The sequence below is a fragment of the Notothenia coriiceps genome, unplaced genomic scaffold (assembly GCF_000735185.1).
Source record: "Notothenia coriiceps isolate Sejong01 unplaced genomic scaffold, NC01 NC01_scaffold00008958, whole genome shotgun sequence".
Lineage (NCBI taxonomy): Eukaryota > Metazoa > Chordata > Actinopteri > Perciformes > Nototheniidae > Notothenia > Notothenia coriiceps.
Window position 1 is genome coordinate 4,811 of NW_011341659.1, and position 22,180 is coordinate 26,990.

At 40.0% G+C, this 22,180-nt stretch overlaps 2 protein-coding genes across 3 annotated transcripts in view; one reads left to right on the forward strand and one right to left on the reverse strand.

Moving 5' to 3' along the window:
• The window catches only part of LOC104944891 (apoptosis regulator BAX-like), a 7,784-nt gene extending 1,795 nt beyond the window's left edge, over nucleotides 1–5,989 (forward strand). Inside the window, 5 exon segments of the mRNA XM_010770490.1 lie at nucleotides 1,231–1,302; nucleotides 1,305–1,390; nucleotides 4,196–4,331; nucleotides 4,446–4,550; nucleotides 4,678–5,989. Coding sequence (XP_010768792.1) covers nucleotides 1,231–1,302; nucleotides 1,305–1,390; nucleotides 4,196–4,331; nucleotides 4,446–4,550; nucleotides 4,678–4,776 — 498 coding nt within the window. The 3' untranslated portion in view covers nucleotides 4,777–5,989.
• Nucleotides 5,990–6,881: 892 nt separating this feature from the next.
• On the reverse strand, nucleotides 6,882–21,611 carry map3k14a (mitogen-activated protein kinase kinase kinase 14a). 2 transcript variants are annotated; one of them, XM_010770465.1, is made up of 16 exons: nucleotides 21,557–21,611; nucleotides 15,359–15,628; nucleotides 15,200–15,281; nucleotides 14,859–15,078; nucleotides 13,860–14,219; nucleotides 13,557–13,691; nucleotides 13,187–13,316; nucleotides 12,636–12,764; nucleotides 10,166–10,270; nucleotides 9,918–10,075; nucleotides 9,661–9,811; nucleotides 8,746–9,045; nucleotides 8,551–8,660; nucleotides 7,678–7,816; nucleotides 7,482–7,582; nucleotides 6,882–7,384 (listed from the first exon to the last, which is right to left on the reverse strand). In XM_010770465.1, exons 2-16 carry the CDS (start codon nucleotides 15,612–15,614, stop codon nucleotides 7,223–7,225), a joined length of 2,538 nt encoding a protein of 845 aa, XP_010768767.1. In that variant the 5' UTR covers nucleotides 15,615–15,628; nucleotides 21,557–21,611; the 3' UTR covers nucleotides 6,882–7,222. The 2 variants fall into 2 exon arrangements, with proteins under 2 accessions (XP_010768767.1, XP_010768768.1); XM_010770466.1 differs by lacking the exon at nucleotides 21,557–21,611 and adding an exon at nucleotides 17,196–17,293.
• Between the last annotated feature and the right edge of the window lie 569 nt (nucleotides 21,612–22,180).

A 22,180-nucleotide genomic window follows, 5' to 3' on the forward strand; every position in this document is an offset into this window, starting at 1 on the left:
TTACATTAATCAAAAACCTGTTCACAATCAACCAATAGTAATATTACATATTATTTAGTTGGATAATATGTTTTGACATTTTTCCATTTACTGGGAACGAAGTGAATATTAAATATTATTCTCTTATGTTCCCATATTCTCCATCTCACAAAATTCCCTGACAACATATACAATGCGTCACACTGATTAGCTAGCGTAAGCGCTCAGCGGTTGAAGTAAACATATTCACAAGATGCATCGCACCGGGGATGTGTTGTGCGATATAAATATGGTAGCAGCTGGAAACAAGCGATATCTTGTATAGAAAGCCTACTCTGACAAGCGGTCACCAACACCTTGGGTAGACAAGATAATCTCACATTTGAACAACTAATCTTATTAATTTTGTTTCCTTGGTGGTTTGTTTGCTTGTTATCAGAAACATTAGCCTGAACTGCAGCGTTAGCCAGTCAGCTACCTAAACGTTAGCAGTGCGTTAGCATATACTGCTACTATCATGCGATGTATAGATACCGTTAGCTTTGGTTGTCTGATATGCTGTTTATAAGTGAGTTAGGGCAAAATATGTTTAAACTAAAACCCGAAAGCAAAGGAGAGGACCACCGCACAGTCAAAGTTTTATGTGGTTTCATCGCTTCGTAGAACTTGAAGACGCGAACTGCCAGTATTTCTTTAGCATAATATATGATAACTTATTGACTTAACGTTAGCCTAATCAACTTAGCCTAACAAGTATACAAAAACATGTGGACACGCTTGTATGCTTGGTCTGGCTTTTGTTATATCGCTGAACTCACAAGCTTATATAAAACGGCACAGGTGCTATTACAATTACTAACAAATGATTAAACAAAAAAATATTTTCAAGTTTGCTAATCTTATATATTAAGATCTCATAGTTATTTAGGGCCGCATCAGATTCAGGTTAAATTGATTACAAAAGTACTGGTCTTTTACTAGCAAATGTTCCTTCAATTTCTAGAATTTTTCATAATATATGAAGAAAACTCGGTTGTAAAACACTATCGAAGCCATCTTGGATGAATTTAACATTGACACCTTTGTCTCTTTCAGGCAATACTGCAGACCAGATAGTGGAAGTAGGCGCCACTGTTTTGTTAAAGAGTAAGTATATCACTTTTAACAGTTGGGCGCGTCCTCATTATTAAACAAGGCAATTATAATCTTCATACTTTATTTCGTATCGCGCTCGTCTCTTCCCATGTGTAGTTTCATCCTACGAGCGAGTTCAGGCGGCATGGAAATGGAAACACTGCAGTGACCAGGGCACAGCTGGGTGGGAGGGAGAGCTCGACCCTATACACAAGAAGCTTGCCCAGTGCCTGCAGCAGAATGGCGATGAGCTGGATGGAAATGTAGAGCTTCAAAGGTGAGCTATCTTGTTGGGTGCTATTTGGAACTGATGAACAGAAATCATCAGAAAACGCGTTTGTTTACTCACAAAATGAATAGATATCTGTCGGATTTAGAGTAAACACCATCAAAGTACTTTGTCACTAACACATGCACAGAGGTCTTCCTGTGCCCAGTTGAGATGTTTGTATCTTGCCTCTTGCTTCCACTACAATTTCAGAGGACGGAATAGAAAGGCTGGCAGAGGTCCAAAAATCAAAATACACTCTTTGCTATATTGTCCATGTACACAATATATACGCCTTTCCCTAAAAAAAAGTCTGCAGAGTCTCCCGCGCCAGTTTTTCTGTCTAATGCACTTGACCTTCAGCACTTGTTTGGCTCAGTCAATGGATTAAACTGCATACAAAACAGCGTTAGCAGGGTTGCGCTTTATGTTTGATCGTGTTTGAAGGCACAGTATGTGTCTTAAAATATCTCTGATGTCTTAATTTTTAAGGCAGGGGTGTCCAACTCAATTATCATCGTGGGCCACATTAGCACTATATGTTGCCATTCAAAGGGCCGGTTGTAACTTTAAGACTGTCGTACAAAATATACATATTTAATATACCTATCACATTGAATGTTTTATTTTACATTCATTCTTTCTCTGCATTGCGCGCGGATTATACCCGATAGGGTAATAATTCTCAGTAATTAACTACGTCTGAAAGCAGAAGTCTGGCGGCGCCAAATACATCCTCGCAAGTCTCGACACATTATCCGAGTGTGGCATGTCAAAAAACCTCATCTCTGCATTCGTGGGACATGTACGTTTTATGGACAATGTGCTCCTGTACAAAGCGCGGCAATGGGAACCTATATAAACATATCCTTATTCTTTCCCACTCAGCTCTTGCGGGCCACATAAAATGAAGTCGAGGGCTGGATTTGGCCCCACGGCCCTTGAGTTTTTAACACCTGGTCCTAAGGAGATGGACTGTGTTCGTATTTGCTTTGACAGAGTTTATTAGGGCCAGAGACGGAGCGCTCACAGGCGACCAACGCCGGCGTCCGCTACGCACGATCTGGTGGAGGAACCCGTCAACTTCGTTATCCCTACACAGGAATCTCTTATTATTATAACTGCTGATCCGTTTCCTGTTTTTGAGAGGCCGCTCTCCGGACGCTTCAGAAGTTGTATAATTTGCACGGAGTTCCAGGATCGGTTGGAAAAATTCCACATCTGGAGTCAAATGCTGTCAAATTGTCCCAAACATTGCTACTCTACCACACCACCCTAATGCCATTTCCATTTTTGGAACAGATGTACAAAGTTCACGTAACTCTGAATGACCTGAAATTGTGCAGCACCTTATTCGGGTGGACCTGCTCTACATTTATCTCCTTGAACCCCTAAGCCCCCCCTTTTTTTTAAACTTAGCTAATGCTTAACAGTGAAATATTAACTTAAATTTACAACACACACATACACTCTACAACACACCTACACAGTTGTACAACAAACACCAAACGGCTCTAAAGCATATAATACAAATATCAGGCTACAGCACCTTGTATAGTTTTATTATGTGAGCACTAATATGGTTTCATGAAAAATCCTCTACTTAGATGTCTCCTAAAAGCATCAAATAGAAAAAGTCTGTTGTCAGCAGCTAGTTTTTTTATATGGCGGTAATATTATCACACTGTTGTGCATTTCTTGCCTCGACCCCTCAGCAGCTGTTCTCACTGTAAACTCGCCGCTCACAATGAACAGCAGTTGGGTAAAAAATATTACATAGCCTACATACCAGGGAGCGTGAAGTCAAACGGTAAGGGGCGGAAAGTCTGATGCACAGTTTTGATCATCTTAAATAACTTATCACACCAACGGGAACAGTTTGCAGAAGGCTGTGCTTCGTTGAAATAAGTCCACGCCATGCGTACCCGCCCCTTTTAAACATCACTGTTGGCTGAAATCGTCCAGGACAAATACTTCAGTCTGGTACCCCTCGGTTATAGCTCCTCCAAGAGACTCCTCTCTCCTAATAAATCAGTGTATCCTCAGAGATACGCCCCTCCAGACAGCTCACTCGATATCGATCCTCGACGCACCCTTGAGAGAAATTTGTTTTTCTTCGAGACGGTGCGCCGACATCCGTTTTCCGGTCGCTGCAGGAGGACCTGGCGAGTGCCTGGGACGCGAAAATTAGTAGAAATGACCAGAAGCGGCTACATTTCGGAGGACTCGCGCGCGTGCTGCTTGACCACGGGGACGACCGTCTGCCCTCCCCGACAGGCGCACTGACCGCGAGGGCCCGCTCTCCTGCGCGCACTTCTGTGACCGCAGTTGTAATTAAATAATTTTCTTTCACTCTCAATTTATTAATTTCCACGAGCGGCCTGGGCACCTTTTGGTGTAAGCTCTTCTTCTTCTTTCGTGTATCTTCGTCATATGTACCAGCTCAGGTGTCACAAAGCCAACGCTCTCGTCTCTGCTCCCACTGGAAGAGGCCATGCCTCTGAAGGAGGTTCTGCTACAGAGGACAAGGTGGCACTTGGAAGAGGCCAGCCTCTGAAGGAGGTCTGTACAGAGGACAGGTGGTGATTATGTGGTCGGCAGTCTGCTCAGGCTCGCCACACTCGCATACTGCGCTGTCTGCCAGGCCCCACTCCTTCATTGATGATTTGAAGCGACCAACCCTAGTACGGAGGCGGTTCAGTAGGGTCCAGTGCCGGCGTGGTAGCTGTGATGCTTAGAAATATAAACAAGTTCTTTATCAGTAATAATTATATAATAAGCCTGTTCATAATTGCTAAATGTTGTTCTCCACAGGATGATAGATGACTCCCAGCTCAGTCCCTCAAAAGATATTTTTATGAAAGTGGCCATTGAGATCTTTGCAGATGGAAAATTCAACTGGGGCAGGGTGGTTGCACTGTTCTACTTTGCCTGTCGACTCGTCATCAAAGTGAGATAAGCAGCTCTTTTGTACCTCACTTCATAAAAACAAAAGTTAGACATCTATCTAATAGATTAACAACAACTTTAATATTAAAGTGTTTAACATTCCCACTGTTCTCAGGCTCTGGTGACCAAACTTCCTGACATCATCAGAACAATAATCAGCTGGACTATGGACTACCTTCAGGAAAATGTGATCAACTGGATCAGGGAGCAAGGTGGCTGGGTAAGAAGCTAGCTAACAAATGCCACCCAAAAGAATAAACCTGCATCATTTTGTTTTCTTTTTGTAATTGATCTCCTGATTGTTTGAACATGTGATAATATTTGTGTCTAATTTTCATGATTTTTAGGAGGGTATTCGGTCCCACTTTGGCACACCCACATGGCAGACATTGGGAGTTTTCTTGGCTGGTGTTCTCACCACTGTTCTAGTGATTCGCAAATTGTGAGGGATATGTGAAGAGGAGAGTGGAAAGAATCGCCCGAGAGGAATGCGGACGGGAACACGAAAGAACGTCTGAAAGCGTAAAGAAAGAAGTTATGGCAGTGAACAAGTCGAACAGGACCAGCTTGTATTTAGACACGAAGGGCATCTCTTTGTTTCTGCCCCCTTTCATTTCTAAGGATGTGGAGTAAGACAGTAAGCACTTTCTCACCCGTAATCCTAATGCCATTGAGGAAGTGAGCGGAGCATGATGCACAAAATGGGGAGGTGAAAATGTTGTCAGGACTTAAACAGGGAATGCATTTTATGTAATTTATTTTTTATTCGGTACAGACAAGAAATGTGACTGCTTCGTTTTTTTCCTGCCCTTAAAGATATATTGACTGAAATGTTATTTTACGTTTTGCTAAATTTCCTTCGGTTTTATTTTTTGTTCCACTCGGATTGTTTATCTTTATTTTCCCACTCGCCATCCACCTCATCCTGGTCTCTGTATGCTAGAGAATCAGTCTTCATATGTATTTGTGAGTATTAACCGGTGCTTATCTGCTATGATCGGCTGGAAAGTTTTATATTCACATCGAGTAAACAGATGTTTTTTGCAAACAGTTATTAGATAACATAAAGAAAAATTACACATCCAATAATATTTGGGCTAAAATTACCATGATTGTTCCCCTTTAAGGCACAGCTCAACATTTCAGTGGTTTTCAAAAGTGCCACAATAGAGTCGTGTACAAATTCATGTTTGCATTAATCATGACAAATCACATGATCTCGGGCAAAACTCCTATCTTCTGTAACATTCAATGATATGCTCCATTTGGGTCTTTCAACCAGCATTGTGACCTAATGTGCCGCATCTCGTGAACATTTCCTGAGGCCTATTAAAGATGTTGCACTGCAGACACAGAAAGTGCTGGATGCTCACAGATGCTTACCTCATGTCACACATATTCAAAAGTACTGTACGTTTTCTTGAGATATACAGACAACAATCTTATCTACAGAGCAAAACGTTTTTTTATACATACTTCTTGTTTTTCAGTGCCTTGGTGTTTGGCTTTTTCTTTTTTTTTTTACTATGAAATCACTTTGATATTCTCAATTTTTCACATTTTTCTATTACATTTGTAAAGCTGAAATTTGTTTCCAGTCCTCCCTGAAAATCTTTTTGCTTGTCTGTTGTAATATGGAAAATAAATCTTTTAACTCTTGACTGTGTCTCTGGAAATGTATAAATAGTGTAGGGTTAAGGATTATAAATATGAAAAATAAACACCAGCTACTCGTGGAGGGATTGAACCAACAGGTTAGCATTTAGCTCAAAATGCTGGTGTGCCTGAATGCAGAAAGGCATGATGGCATGTGTACATAATTAGTTTTGTGATTAGCTAATTAAATGACAATCTGGCAGATATCACATTTTATATTTAAGGTTGAGTACTTTGAGGCTGAAGTCCACAATATCCATACTTTTTTGGGCATAAATGTAATGTTATTGGTTTATAACATTTTGATATAGCATGTGTAAAAGCTTTGGGCTGGAGGATCCCACCAGAGCAAAGGTCAGGGGTTCTCCAAAACCACAGAGTTTCAACCTCAACCGCTCTTAAATATCATCTGCAAAGGTCATGGAAGTCCAGGCATTGCAGTACTATCATTATTAACTTTAAATGAAAAGACAACTTTTAAATTGTGGTTCATGGTCGGGGATTGTTTCTCACAGTGGCACTAGAGGAAAAGGTCAGATGGTCATAAAATTCTTGCAAGTCCTTCTCTGGGGACTGATTTCCTGTCAAATCTAATCTGACCAAAAGTTGTCTTACTCTGAAGTCCAGCTATTTGAAATAAGTGTTGAACAGTATAACGTAGAAATGGAAATGCAAATTAACTTAACTCAATGTCATTGGTAGACAAACTAAATCCCAGATAGCGTAATTGAATAGCATTAGATAGAATTTTGATCACCCTGTCTGTATCACACAAACATAAGATTGACAATAAAGTTGACTTGACTAAATACAGCAGAAATGGCCATAGTCATTGTGGTATTGTGAACTAGTCAATACAAATTGCATTACGGACTGAATAACTTCAACAATGAAGAACACTCTGCATAGTTTCATATGCTGTGTTTAATGACTCATGTTAGCATAAACAAAGAAAGGGTGTAAACATCACAGTGGTTAAAAAAGCTCAGCATTGACTCATAAGGCTTTTAATGATTACTTTGAAGATAAAAAAACCAGGCCCCCATTTTGGTACTAAAAACACGAGACACAAGTGCTGAAGAGGCAGTTCTGGAAGATGTATTTAACCCCTCAGATAGCATGGTCCTCGCATATTTTTGCATATGGTCAAACATTTAAAAAGCTAAACAGAAGGCCATGAACGTGTAAGACGGTTTAGATGACACTGAGGTGGACGGATGGAGAGAGCAGTGGGCTCTATCTCGTCTCCAGCACTCCGTCTCTGATCCTCCACCTCCAGGCAGAGCTGAAGTCCGGAGCAGGAACACAGCTGAGCTCCAGACCGGACTCCTGCACCTCCTCATCGTGAGCAACCTGCTGGCCCTGCTGGGTTTCCAGGGTGAAAACCCTCTCGGACATCTAAAAAACGAGCACACATAAGCATTTAAAGTTCTAATCAAACTCTAAACCATGAAAAGCTGTCGTGACATGAGTGTTCTCGGTGGCCGGCCCTCACCTGATCACTGATTCCCGTGGCGATGTGGCCCACCTTCACACGGCGCGTCTCTCTGATGCGGATGCTTCTCCCACTGAATTCTCTGATGCAGACATCCACCCCTGAGCCAATCACAGAGCAGATAGATATATGTGTTACAGTTTGGTACAACATTAAACAGGTTTAAAAGAAGAGGGATTGTAATATTGTTTCTCACCTTCAAAACAGCAGGGTGGTGGTAGTTGTGTGTGACCCAGCAAATCCAAACTGGAAACCTGCACGTCTGGCTGACTGCTGTAGGAGAACACACCGGAGCTGAGGTCGTCTGCTGGGCTCAGAGACCACCGGCCAGAGTCCTAGGATAAAGACAAACAATGTGTGAGTTAAAATATTATAGCCAAAATGGGTGACCACCATCCATGGATGAATCTCTTTGTTTAAATTGTCCTCAGTTTGGAATATCTTTTGATTATTTAGGTCAAAACGTTTGATATAGAACATTATTTTTCTGGGATTACATTTCTGGATGTCTGAGATATATAACAAGTTAAAAGGGTATCAGTTATCAATCTAAACTGCCACCTAATGATTGCTTTGTGGATTTAAAGGCAAAATGAGAAGGGTTTGTAAAAACAACATAACGGTTTTGCCCCTTCTTTCCAGCTCAACGAGTCACGATGCTAGAGAGCAAAGTCAACCTCAGATTCAGTCTTGTTTTGGAACTGAATTTGTCAGCTTTGCTTATGCTTCACCATATTTGCATCTTATTTGCATATATTCGCCATTTCATCATCATTTCATAGTTTCCTCTTGGGTGCATGCTTATAATGGCACCTGGTCATTACTTAATTATAAAGCTTGACAACCGAGAACGCGCCAACACACATCTTGTGGGTTATAAAAGATGAAAAAGAGGAATTGTTTTTTTATGAGTCTTTACATTTTTTTTTTTTGGGAGACCCTACTCACTGGGCCATTAAAATTGGGATGAATAACAGCAATTTATTGTTTCTCTTAACATATTCCACTACTTTGGATCAATGTGTGCGTTTGTTGGGGAATAAGAACATTGAATGTGGTAGTTGGCTACCTTTTTGTCCCATGGTTCCCAGGTGGAGTACAGGTCGCTGCTGAGACAAGACAACAGCTGCTCCTGCATCTCAACCGAGTGGAGCTGGGACAGACTGCTCAGGTAAAAGTCTGCAAAACAGGAAGGAACACAATGAGTGGGGTTCAGAAACATTTAACACAATAGAATGAAGCAGAACACTGAGAGAAACCTCACCTCGCTCCAGTTTACGGAGCTCAAGTTCAGGCACAGTGGAGATCTTGTTGCCCCTCTTGTATTTTGGCTCACAGATCAGTGTTTGTGGACAGGAAATAGAGTCTTGATTCCACTCTTCTTCATCATCATCACTCCGGTCCTTTGTCCTCCTCCCTGTTGGGATCAGTTTCTCAACAGACTCTTGATCCTCATCCTCGTAGTTTACGCTGCTGTTGATCAGCTGCAGGGAGTCAGGAGGTTTGTCAGAGACACACAGGGGGTCTGTGTAGGGGCCCCTCACTGGGCTGGTGAGTCCTCCAACTGCAACCACACAAACACAATACATCACACAATGCAGTTGATGATGCATTCAAGGGCGTAAATCCTTTGAAAACTGCTAATATTAGTTGTTTTGATACTGTTTGTAGAATTTTGTTTCTAGTGGTGTCTCCAAACCAGTCCAAAAGTAAAAACATATTGAAATATCATAGATGAATAATTGTTCTTCTCTTGTTTTTATCTTATTAACTACAATTCATATTTGTTGGCATTTCAAAACAAACTTTTAACTGCTTATATATTTTTTACTCTTCCTTGTTTTTTAGGGTGATGACATCATATGACGACGACCTTTAATTCAAACATTACATTAGATAAAGTTCTATTATATATCAATTTACAGTTAATATTGTCCTAAAAAGATACTGGATTTGAGAACCTATCAGAGAGACAGTAAAGCATAGATATGTTTTTGCAGAAAATGCAACACAACAGTAAATATGGGAAAGTTTTCAGGTCTGTAAAAAGGAAAGGGGGGCTACATAATGTTAAAATGTTTGGCCATACTACTGTTATTACGGGAATGTATAATATCCAACTTTTTGTTATTTACTCTACACAGAATGTGGTGTGTGTTTGGATGCCTCGCTTGGTTACCTTCTGTCAGAGCTCTGGCAGTTTTCTCTTTGAGCTCAGATGCTGATGCTCTCTTGGCTGGATCCTTCTGTAGCCCCGCCTTGATAACTTCAGCTGTGAGCGGGCTACAGTCGGGGGGGATCTCTCTCACGGGCGGGGGCTCGTTAGCGATCTGTAACCATCAGAAAATAGCGGTTACAAAATCTGATGTGAAAACTTTGAAGATCTGACTGAACAACGACACTGAAACCATGTCTGTGTGTTGCTGTGAAGAATACCTTCAGGTAAAGTCTACAGGTGTAGTATCTGCTCCAAGGCTGGCACCCATTGAGCATGTGCAGTAACATACAGCAGCTGCTCCACACATCTGCTTTGGCTCCGCGGGGTTCACCTTTCACAATCTCAGGGGCCATGTGGGTCTCTGTGCCCTTCAGATCTGCATCAGGAAACGATGATTTAAGACGTGTTAGTTGAGAAATGACCCATTTTTTTGGATATTGAATCGCTAAAGTAACACTGTATGTACCTTTGGACCCGCTGAGGCTCTGTCCCTGATTGTCCAGTCTCTCTGCGTGTCCAAAATCACACAGGAAGGTGTCTCTGCCGTCCTCCGACAGCAACACATTGTCAGCTGTGGAAAACAATGACCCACTGCATTAGCGCTGATTTCCATGACTTCTTCAGTTCAGTTTGCAGATGACATAATGAGAAACAGGACAGCTGCACTTTCACAGAACAGTCTAAAAGGCAAACATAAGAGGGAGCTATGACCTCACTTTGGGACAACTGCTGTACAACACTTTAATTAGGGAGGAATGAGGAGTCTAGAAAAAAAAAGGTTCATTACGGTCACCAGGTGGCGCCTGAGCTGCAACCGCACAATCGTCTTCCTGTTTGTTTCTGCACTTCCTCTAACTTCTAACTTCTCTTTTAGTTTTTTTCATTCCTTCTTTTTTACAATTCGCTCTACTTTTTGCATCTTCTTCCTTGTTTCTGTATTTGTATGTAGTTCTGTCTCTCTCTGCTCTCGCTAACTTCTTCCTGCTTTTCGTCCCATCCCCCCCTCTCTGTTTCGTTCTCCCTTTCTTTCTTGCTCTCCTGCCTCTGTGCACATGCACCGCCTCTAAAGAGCAGCGGTGAGTCATACTGTGGGAAATTCCCAGCCCGCCGGCTTCTCTGTGGCGGTCTGGTTCCACAACACAGGTGCTGGGGATCAGATCTACTGTACGGGTGACACTTGTGTTCCACGCAACAACTACACAAAGACACAAAATTCCTCTAACTTTTCGAGCTAATTAGAAGTCTGAGTTCTTCTCACTGTATGGTTTTGTTTTCCAGTATGTACCACAACAAGTACAACAACAACATTTATTTTCCCTCATATTACTATCGTGCTATTTTGATCTGTTCAATTGTTCCTGTTCCAACTTATATTGAAAGTGTTTTGATGCATTTCAGGATTGCAAATAATACTGACAATTTCTCAAAACATTTTGATAACTGTCTTGACTAAACTAAAGATGATTGTTTGTTTGAGGTTAAACCTTCAGGACATATCGTCTAAAACTTTGGAAAATTGTTAAAAGCAATTTCACTAATGAGTAAGAAATGCCACTATTGGTGTTTTGATTTTTAAAATGTAAACATTAATCAAACTGTAAAGAATATAATTTTTTGAGGGGACGATTGGGACAAATATATTTTTGGGCTTTTACATTCAATACCCACAAACTCCAAAACTAAACTCCTATTTGGAATTCTGACTGTAGCTGCAAGTAGGGATGGGTATCGTTAAGGTTTTAACGGTACTACTACTACTTTTACCGATACTGCTTATCGATCCGGTCATTTAACGGTACTCTTATCGGTTCTTTTAGAGAAAGAAATAAGGTAAACTAACTAAAGAAATTGTGAACAAAATTAACATTGCTTTTTATTTAAAATTAAATACATAATATTTCACATTTTAAAAAAAACAATGTTTTAACAAACCGTGTTAAGTAATCTGATGACAGAACTGTAAACAGAATATCTGAAACTTTAACAAACTAAATAACTCAGTTACCTCTAATCATTAACCCATGTTTGTATAATGGAGTTACAGTTAACTCTGTTTGTTGCTGTGTGTTGCTGCTAGCATACATAACNGGATGGGGCTACAGAGCTGCTAGAAAGACAGTCGAACCCGGTGAATTCCTCCGTCTGAATGTGGTGCACTTTTGCTAAATGTTTAGACAGATAGCTTGTGTTACCGCCCTTACATGCTAAACTCTTATTGCACTTTCGGCAACGAGCATTGTCCACACCGAGACGGGTAAAGTTTAACCACACCTTGGAGCGCTTAGTTCTCTCCGCCGTGTGTGTGTTGCATGCATGTAGCAGCTGCGTGTGTGCAAACTGCACCGCCCCCTCGCACACAGACGGGGAGAGAGATCTCTCGCCTGGATTGGAAAGATCGAAAATACTAAAAATAATCATAGACGCATTTGTTTGTCTTTTTGCGTATTAGAAACGGAGTTGGCGACACTAAAACTTCAATATAATGTTTGTGTAGCATAATACATATGGCATATTTTTTACATGTCTCCAGTACCGATAAAAAGACAGATAACGTCGGAGCTTAACGGTACCACGGTCTTTAATAATTCAGCCCCGGGGCCCATTTAATACCGGGGCTCGGTACCCGTCCCTAGCTGCAAGAAAAGCAAAAGCAAGAACATGGCGCAAACCGAACATTCCATTGATTGACAACTGGTATGATACAATACATGAAACATTCGTTAGGGAAATAATTAATTACTTATTCTATAATGCTTCAGGAAAATTATTATTTATTTTAATTACTATTATTATTAGTATTCTTTTTTTTTTTTTATTCTACTTATAGTTTGCTTTTTTTTGATAACATAATAGAATGATTTGTCAATTGAACAAGATGTAATATGAATATTATGGGAAGAATAAAAAAGAAAGAAATATATTTTTGTTTAACATACCTTTGATATCTAGATGCGCTACTTTTTTCTTCCCCAAGTACTCCAGTGCTGTTAGGATTTGTCCATTGTAGTGGAGGCTCAGGTCCTCTGGCAGCCGGCCACGCTCCGATATCAGCTGGCCCAGCGAGCCTGGAATAACAAAATATGGTCAGACCAGGATAAAGACTGAGAGATATCTAGGTAACAATAACTGATACGCCGTGTCTGATTCAACAATTCCTTTTTATTATGGCCTGGAATTTGATGACAAAGGAAAAGAGTCATTGAGTGTAATTGTGTTTATCAAGCCGGCATCTCCCTTTACAGATGTTGAGTGTAATTTGGACCAAAACACTTCAAAGAAGCTCAACACTCATTTCTTTCGTCCTACAACCACCCACTTCCAAATCTCGACACTAATCGCATCCGTTTCTTCCTGTAATCTGCCTTCCTCTCATGTGTTTGCGCTTAGATGTGATGACTTAAATCATCACATATCACCCAACAATTTCCCCCCTAATCTCAACATCAGCAGTGAGCACTGGCAGAATGTGGTGTGAAGCTTTGTTTACCAGATTTCAGGTCCATGAAGAGCATGACGTTCGGCCCCTCTCTGACCACTCCAAAGAGTTCCACCACACGAGGAGATCTGAGGGTACTCCACGCACCCACCTCCTCACTGCTGAACCTCTTCAGGGCGATCTGTGAGGAAAGGTGGGAACAAAAGAGTGAGAGGGTTTTATTTTCTGGCACTTTGTGAGTTCCCTTACACACCGAGGAGGACACATATTTATGTATAAAAGACATCAAAAAGTGCATTTTGCATGATAGGACACCTTTAAAGACACTTTGGGTTTTTAGAAGAACGTGAATGAACACTTTTGACTAGTTTCTGACTCCAAATCTGAAAAATAATAGGCAGATGCAGTCGCACTGGGTTACCTTTTTGACAGCAAATTTGAAGCCTGTGTTGACATCTTGTGCGCTGTGTACTTCACCATAGGAGCCTTCCTTGATGAACTGTGGGAGGACATACTCCCTCCCCTCCTTGTATTCAGAGTCCACAGGCTGGATGTTCTGACAGACAAGAGAGCAACAAATTAGTTTGGTTGAATCGCTTTAAATCTGCCTTTTCCTTTCACGTGCTGCAAGATTGGAAGGCAAACTTCACTTTGAATCTCTTCCCTCTCTTGAAATGTTTAACAGTATTTTAAAATAAACAGACTGCCGTAAAGCAGAACTTACTTCATTGTCAAAGATCATTCCCTCAGTGGTGACAGAATCATCTGCTGAGAGCTCATCCTCCTCCTCTCTTACGCCCCGCTCCACATCTTTGAAGAAGGGCCCTGCGTAGCACCGGTCCCCCTGACTGACGCAGCCTCTGAGGCCAGCGACAGCCAGGGAACAGTCTCCCAAACTGCTGAGGGAGTCTGAGTCGCTGTCCTGCCCGTAGGAGTGGACACTGGAGAGGGAGACGCACACCGGCTCCCCCCAGGTCGGAGGAGAGCAGCTGGAGTGTGTGTTGTAGATCTGTCGGCTGTAGAGAGGGGGCCCTCCGTCCCGCTCTTCTGAGCTTTCAACGCTGCTGCAACAGGAAGACTCCTCCTTCAGGACACAAGGGAAAAAAACATGTTTACATTCTCAGGTGAGTTTGCTCAGGGGCTAAACGTTCAAGGCCATGAGAGACAGCTTTGTCTGATTTCTGTGATTCACTCCCACAACACATGAAGGCTCATGGGAACGTCGAGCCTCCGACTGCCAAAGAATGTGGCATTTTATCCTGGAGGGTGATTCACCAGGAAAACACTGCAAGAGCTTCTCAGCTTCTTTAGAGGAACAAGAGTTTACAATGTACCAAAGTCTCCTTGGGGCGTAACTGTAGTGTTGCAGTTTAGTCATTTAGAGTTTTAAGAACTGGCCTAATAACTTCTGCCCGGTTGATTCTTGGGGAAAAGATGCTAAAAAGTTGAACTGTAAAAAAGTGATATGATCAATGGGACAGCTTAGATATAGTGTTGCTGTGTTCTAATTGCTGCCTTTATTGTATTTATATCTGTTTGGTCTATTGTCTGCCTATCAATGTTTTTGTTCGATTTTTTCCTTTTTCGGGCTTGATATTGATGTTTGGTTTTAACATGAGAGAAATTGTTTGGAGAAAAATGCACCAAGCTATTTCTTAATGTCAGTTTCAATCTCTTTTTCCCATGTTAGACTAAACTATGTGATGATAACCAGAGTTCTTACCAGGATCCGGACCAGAAAACTTCCACTCTCCTGCTCAGGGACTCCAGAGGGCATTCGATGTCTGTGTCTCTGCCTCTCTTTCTTCCTCTCCAGTTTCTTCTTCCCCTTTCGCTTCTGTCTCTTCCTCGCCCTCTTTCTTGGCACGAGCTGAGCGGACGAGCGGTTCGGCTCCTGGATGGAGGAGGCCGTGGTCGCCACGTTGTTGTGCTCTGAGGTAACACTGAAGCACAACGATGGCAACGATGTTAATACCAGACATGGCGTTAGATAATTCAGTATAACCTGTGTAAATAAACACAAGATGTCAAGAGCAGAGGCAATGTAGAGAAGAAGTGTCAAACCTGCTGATGAAGCAGTTCGGGGAGGGGACATAGGAGCGTTCATAGCAGGATGGACTAAACTCTTGGGAATCCTGGGTTTCACCTGAGGAGAGCACAATGTTAACTCTAAGTCCACAGGTATTATATGTCTTATTAAATAAATCAGAAAGACATAATTACATTCAGCTTGGGCAATAAAGGTGGAGGTCTTCAGGGGCTTTTCGCCCACTTGCTCTGCGGTCCCATGTGTCAGGAGTTTCTTTATCAAAGGGTTCAAACGGGCTGTGTAGCCCGTTTTGCTGTCCTTCCCCTCCTCTTCCTCCTCCTCTGCCTCCTGCTCTGCAGCGGAGCAGGACGGGTACGACCCCTTCAGCTCAGCTTGGGACGACCCGGAGAAAGGTGATGTCGAGTTAAAAATCCTTTGCCTCACCGCCATTTCATCTGCTGGATCTGAAATAAATAAAATAAAAACAACTGATAAGTCAAGTGCTTCAATTGTACAAATGATCATATTTGTAATAATAACTGATCATACTGTATATCCTAGAAATACTCAGCAGCTCTTTTCTGAAATGTTTGAAACACCCTCAATGGCATTGTGTCTCTGATCAAACTGTTTTGTAAAATGTATCTGCTAATTATTATCTCAATTAAAGAAAGTTTGTTGAGTAAAAAAATCTACAGCCCTAGTGGACGTCTTTAAATGTCATGGTTTGTCCGAACCTACAGATATTGAGATGACTATTTTTGATGACAAAGAAAGGCATACAATTCTTACTTTTGAGAACCTGCAAAAGTTTGATATTGTTTGCTTTTCAAAGTTTTTGAATAATGAATACGTTATAGATACTTATCAATGCAGCTCAATCGTGGAAATGCAAAGCAGTAAATGTGTCTTCTTTCAAAACTGCACTTTCAATTGATTATTTACATTACATTAGTTGACATGTTACATAAGTAATCAAACACAATGTAATGCATCATGTGTCTGTAGTAAACCAAATGTTCCTTCCTGTCCTTGCTAGTGACTGACCTTTATAAATGTTGTGGAGTTTCTGCCTCCTAAAAACCCCGTAACGCAACACAGGACTTTTTACTATCTGATAATATGAGAGTGACGGAGCCTACTGACAAAATGTATATGTCATTTCTTCAAGTTAAAATGTCTAATAAGTTTAACTTTTGTTCTCTTTTAAAAGGCCTAAAAAGTACTCTTTGTTGTTGGACTGATCACCAGTTGTAATGAAGAGAAGATGTTTACTCTTCTCTACAGAAATATGCACACACTCCAATCAAACAATGGCAGGCTTCGTACTGCGGTAAACTACATATAAAACTTCTTCTTTAGAGCTTGTTTAACACATACTGTGTGACTGTGTCAAGTGCATTCAGGGTCACGACGTTCACTTAAAGCGAAACTTTCGAAAGTTTGCGGTTGGCACTAGAGACAGGAAACTAAACCCTGGCCTTCTTTTGACAGTTGCAACAGCGTCGTTAAAAGTGAGCACTCTGTTTCACTCGGAGGAAGTAAAATAAAGCGCATAAAGCCGCCAACATGAACTTCCAATAAAGATTTGCACGATTGACTGCAGATGGCTTGGACGTTACAATCTTCAGAACGTAAAATCAACACACCCTCTCTCTCTCTCTAACACACACACACACACGCACACATCTCAGCACTGGCTATTTGCAACAAAGTCAGTTTGAAGGGCACAAACTGGGACTACAGTTGCAGCATGTTGCATCAGCGTTCCCCCTTAACCACAGCTTTTCTTTGTCACTCAGCTTTTGAGTGTTTCTGCACATACATGCCAGTCAAAGATGTTCTTGATAGAGATCATACAAGGCTACATCTAGATATCTTGACTCAAACAATAGCATGGCTGTCAGAACATTCACCCACTTAGTCTTCACCTTTTGCTCATTAAAAATAACTGCTTAAAATCATAGTAAAGACAGACTGACATCAAACTATAGTCAAATTTCAATGAAAGCTGTTGAGTTGAGTCATTACCTTGTGTGGCGACTTCATGCACTGTAAGACAATCTAGAAACAAAGCAATTCAACTGTCACTTCCTTCTGAAGACACACCCTGATGAGTTTACATGGAAAGGAAGCAGAGAAAACCCGCTGCGAAAAACACAACCACAAAAACATCTCTGTGTGTGTGAGGTAGAGGTAGCCTACCGACAGATGCCAGGGGGAAGGGCTATCTCTCTCCTGTGCGTCCGCTCTGTATAACCTAATTTACTTTAGTAGAACTGTGCTGCTGTGTCTGCCTGCATGTTCGGATTCTCCGTAACACTCAGTGCTCACCGCTTTGCTCTCCTTGATGCTGGCTCTCAGCCAACACAGGAGAGGAGGGGGGGGGAGCTGGATGACTTATGGGAAATGCATCTCCACTTCCCCATATTCACCCCTCCTTCCCTCTCTATCTCCCTCCCTTCTCTCCTGCCAACAGGGCTGGCTTACTTGCCCCGTCTCGGACTAGATTAAAGGATAACGTGTTTGGTTACGTTTTTGATGATTAACTATGGATCGTTAAAACAGAAGAGCTCTTTGTGGCCTTGCTGTCAAAATAAAGTCAGGTCTTTAATGGAAGATTAATTAAGAATGGATATTATTTATATTATTATAAAAGGCAATATATTTATTTTAAAACGTTGTAAACATTTCAAAAGAGGGAAGAGATTCAAAGTTTTGCCTTAGAGTGAAAGTAAGGGACCAATTTAAAGTCATTTAACCAAACTAATTTGTTGCTCTCTTATTCTATCAGAAATGAAATCTTCATTAGGTCAAAAACACTACAGAAAGAAAACTTGAAAGATGTCTGTCAGTGTATTAATAAGGCTATGAGGTTTGTACATGCTGTCACTTTATGGGGCACATGGGAGACCATCCGTCATAATGGATGATGAAGAGTGCAAAGAAGATATGTGGCGACATACCAAATCAAATTCAGTATGCAATTATACTAAACTAACACACTTTGAGGTTAGACACAGAAGCATGTAGCTCCTTGACTCCCACTAACGACATATTTTAGGCCCAGCTCTTTCACCCATATGCCTTATATTAGGGCTGCTCAATTAATCGTATTTTAAATCGCGATTACGATTATGGCGTGCAACGATTATGAAAACAACGTAATCGAAATAAAACGATTCTTTTTTTATTATTATTACTTTTTTTTTTTTTGGTTTTTCAGTTGAATTATACTTCAAGTTCAGGGTAATCAATTGTTAAAAACATAATGTTCACATTTTTTTTCTCTCCAATAAATGGATGTTTTCAAAGTCAATGAATAATCGCATTTAATAATCGCAATTACAATTATTGACCCAAATAATCGAGATTAGGATTTTTGCCATAATCGAGCAGCCCTACCTTAAATGCAAGACAGTATAAATAGTACTATAAAATCAATGTCTTGTAGTTGGCTGCAAGGGTAAAAGTGTGTGACTAATACAAAATGGCAAAAGTATTGGGACTTGAACTGGATATGGTCCCCTTGCACATCCTTGTTTATATATTCTACTTTTTAGTAATGTTTCATTTCTATTTTTGAAATGTTTCTATTTTATAATTGTTTATTTTTTGTCTGCTTTTAATTTCTGTGTGCAATGCATTGTTTTGTGTATGCTGCTGTAACGATAACATTTGCCAATTTGGGATCAATAAAGTATATCTTATCTTATCCTCGGCCTTTGATACAGATAAGTAACACCAAAGAACAATGAAAGATTGTACTGCTTTGCTGCGAGGAAAAACGTGCCGTCTGATCTTGCACCATTAGAATATCTTACATGTTTTATACATCTAATAAACCAGTTTTTTCTTTTTAATTTGGGTGTCCTTACTGAAACTATGGACAGCCTGGTTTATCTTTTATGCTGAAGGGATTTTCTTGATTATAACCTGAGATAATCTCTCGTAGTTGTTGTCCATCATTCTATAATATATCCATCTTCTACTGCAAAAATGTAAAAATAAAAGAGTTTCATTTAGTATTGCGCACACCCGCGATACTAAAATGTTAAATGTTTTGTAACCTTTCATATGCTCTGATATCCTAATGAGCATTCGTGCTCTGCAGTCAGCCACATGTCATGTCACACCACCACTTAATGCCACCATCAGACAGCAGACTTCTGGTATCTGATATTGTGAGAATCTCTCAATCAAAATTACACAAGCATATGAGCTGTCACTTAAAATGTGATGTGTCTGAAATAATTTCACTTGCCTTTCTTTCCGGCAGCAAAACAACTTACTCATATAAAAACCGCCACAGAACACAGGAAATTCATAATACCACTTGAGAGGCTCAACCTGAACCCGAGAACACAGAGCTAAATGCAAGTGTTACAGAAACTGTTTGCTGGCATGGCAACAATATCTTCGAAACACTGAGAAAATAAGGCTTAATCAGTTAAGGTTTAGTTTTGACTACTCTAGTCTAGTATCTGATACAAAACTGGATTGAGTATTTTGCACATAAACAATGGAAGAAAAGGTCTTCAAATATTATATTAAAAGTAATTTAATGTTCAATTTATCATTTAAGTCAATCTTTAAAGTAATTAAACTGCAACCATTCACTGATATAATCTTCTAAAATGATTTTTTTTAAATAGTTCACTGAATGTAAATTGAACAAACTTGGACATTTAAAGACATCACCTTTGTGAGTTGTGATAGTGAATCGCATTTCTTTGCTATTGGCTGGCATTCTAAAGTCAAGACCATAGACCAAGACATAATGAACATTTCTACCACCCACTTTTGTAATCTTTGTAGAAAGCTTTACAAACCTTGAGTCAGTAGTACCAGACAGTATACTAGAGATATGGAATACATCAATACAATGACCATTGTACAGAGTTTTATAAGCGGTCAATTTGGACAACATGCAAGTGTACAGATGTACTTAATAAATGTAAGTACACAATAACCATAAATCTTAAACATGGATATGCTTAATTGTAACCTAGTTTTGCAGATAGATCCTGAGCTAAACTCCACATACAGTTAGTGGCTATATTGAGTCGACTTCTGCTGTACACCCACGTAGATTAATGAAATTCCAAAGTCTTTAGTAAGGACAGGGAATAGGGACTCAACCTGAAGTGGGCCACAGAAAACGCAAAGCCAAGCATTCCTTAAAGGAAACGCAGGCTACTTCTGAGGACATTGTCCCAGTCCTAGCCTACATATGTTTTAAAAACATCTGCCGGCTACAGTATGACTGTCACACTTCTCTCTTAACAACTTCCCTTTCCTGTTACTTCACTATTAACTGTCAATAAAGGAAGTTCTCTTTTCCTAACGTTTGCTGCTCATTTTGAATCCACTGATAATGGCCTGTATGTTAGATGTGAAAATGTTAACTTCAACTATGGGAAATGATGTAAATGCCAGGATATTATGCTGAATGGCATTTTATTTTACAAGGGGGAAGATTAGAAACATATTGACTGAATTCAAAGACAATTACATTTCATGAAGCATTAACACTTTTAATAGTCTAGCATGAAACACTTTACATTTGGCATTTCTTTTATACATTATATATGATAATATGCAAGAATGGTACAGCATGTTTTTGTGTAGGAAAGGCTGCAAAACTTCGACGCAACATGGTCTGTCATCATGGGTGACTACTTTGAAGCACTTAAATCTGGTATATGAGCTAATAATGGATTATTGCTATCAATCAGAAAGATAGGAGCTAACGATTTCATTTTGCCATATCAATATTTTACATAATGACATGAGCATATTAGCTCCTATGGTGATACCTAATAATTACTTAGTGAGGGCAAAATGATGAGTTTCCTATGTATTACATTTGTATTATGGCTATGAATGTATTATAAATCTCCTCTTGTATGCTCTTTATATGTTATCTATCACTGTAATAGTTTATCCTTAAAGTTATAGGTCATAAGACTTCCGTGACAAACACAAGCTGGAGTTGCTTTAATCACAGACATCTGGCTTCCCCAGGCGTATGAGCGGCTCTGAAAAAGTTTGGTGAAACAACAGTCGAGCTTACAGTAACAGCAGCCTGCTATTTACTGTACCGACCTTGTGTTTAACTATTGTCAAAAACCAAACATAATCATAAGTTTCCCCCGTCAGGCGGATTGTTCTTCGACCATGTATCCCTCAGTGTGTCGTTACTAAAATAATAACTTCCTTCTTGCCACATTGACCGCCATTTCACGTCAAACTTAAGACTGTTTTGGCCGTCGCTTATCAGTCGAACATTTTCAAATAAGAAATTCAATAAACAACAGATATGGTTAAGGTTATACAATCACTTAGACTATTTGATTTATCAATAAATGTACATTAGATTGTGTTCTTACCGAGCTCCCAATTAGTAGGCGTCGGCCGATGGTGATCAGATCATAGCTAACCTAGAATAGGGTTTCCGGTTTTAATTTCAAAGTAAGCACCATGTTCCCTTAATAATAATAAAAATGACATTATACGGATTCGTCACAATTGGTATTATTATTTATTTATTGTTTTGATAATTTTTCAGTGCTACTTGCAATCGTGTTTTACTTTGACATTGTGAGTAAGTGTCAGTTATGCTTTTATTTTGAAGCTGCAGTTTCTGTACTTCCTACAGACAAATCACTTCCTGAAGAGGCACAATAAAACTATAAATGCAAATAATAATACAAATGGAAACTACACAATGAGATTGAGAAATGTAGCATGGCATTAAAATGGGTTATTTGTGCAATTAATTTAACAATGGGGTTGTGTAAGTCACCAAGCATTTCCTCTTCTGCCTCTTCAAGGTTTCTATAAATATTTATTTTGTATCAACATTGTTTTTTGTTTAATTGAAGTAGGAGTGCATTTATTTTTCCATATGCTTTGGGATTTAAAGAACAGTGCTAGTTGTCTCATTAAAAAGCATAAATTGTGCCATAATAATCTGTGTTGTCCTCCTTTTTTACTTTAATTGTTCAAGTCTA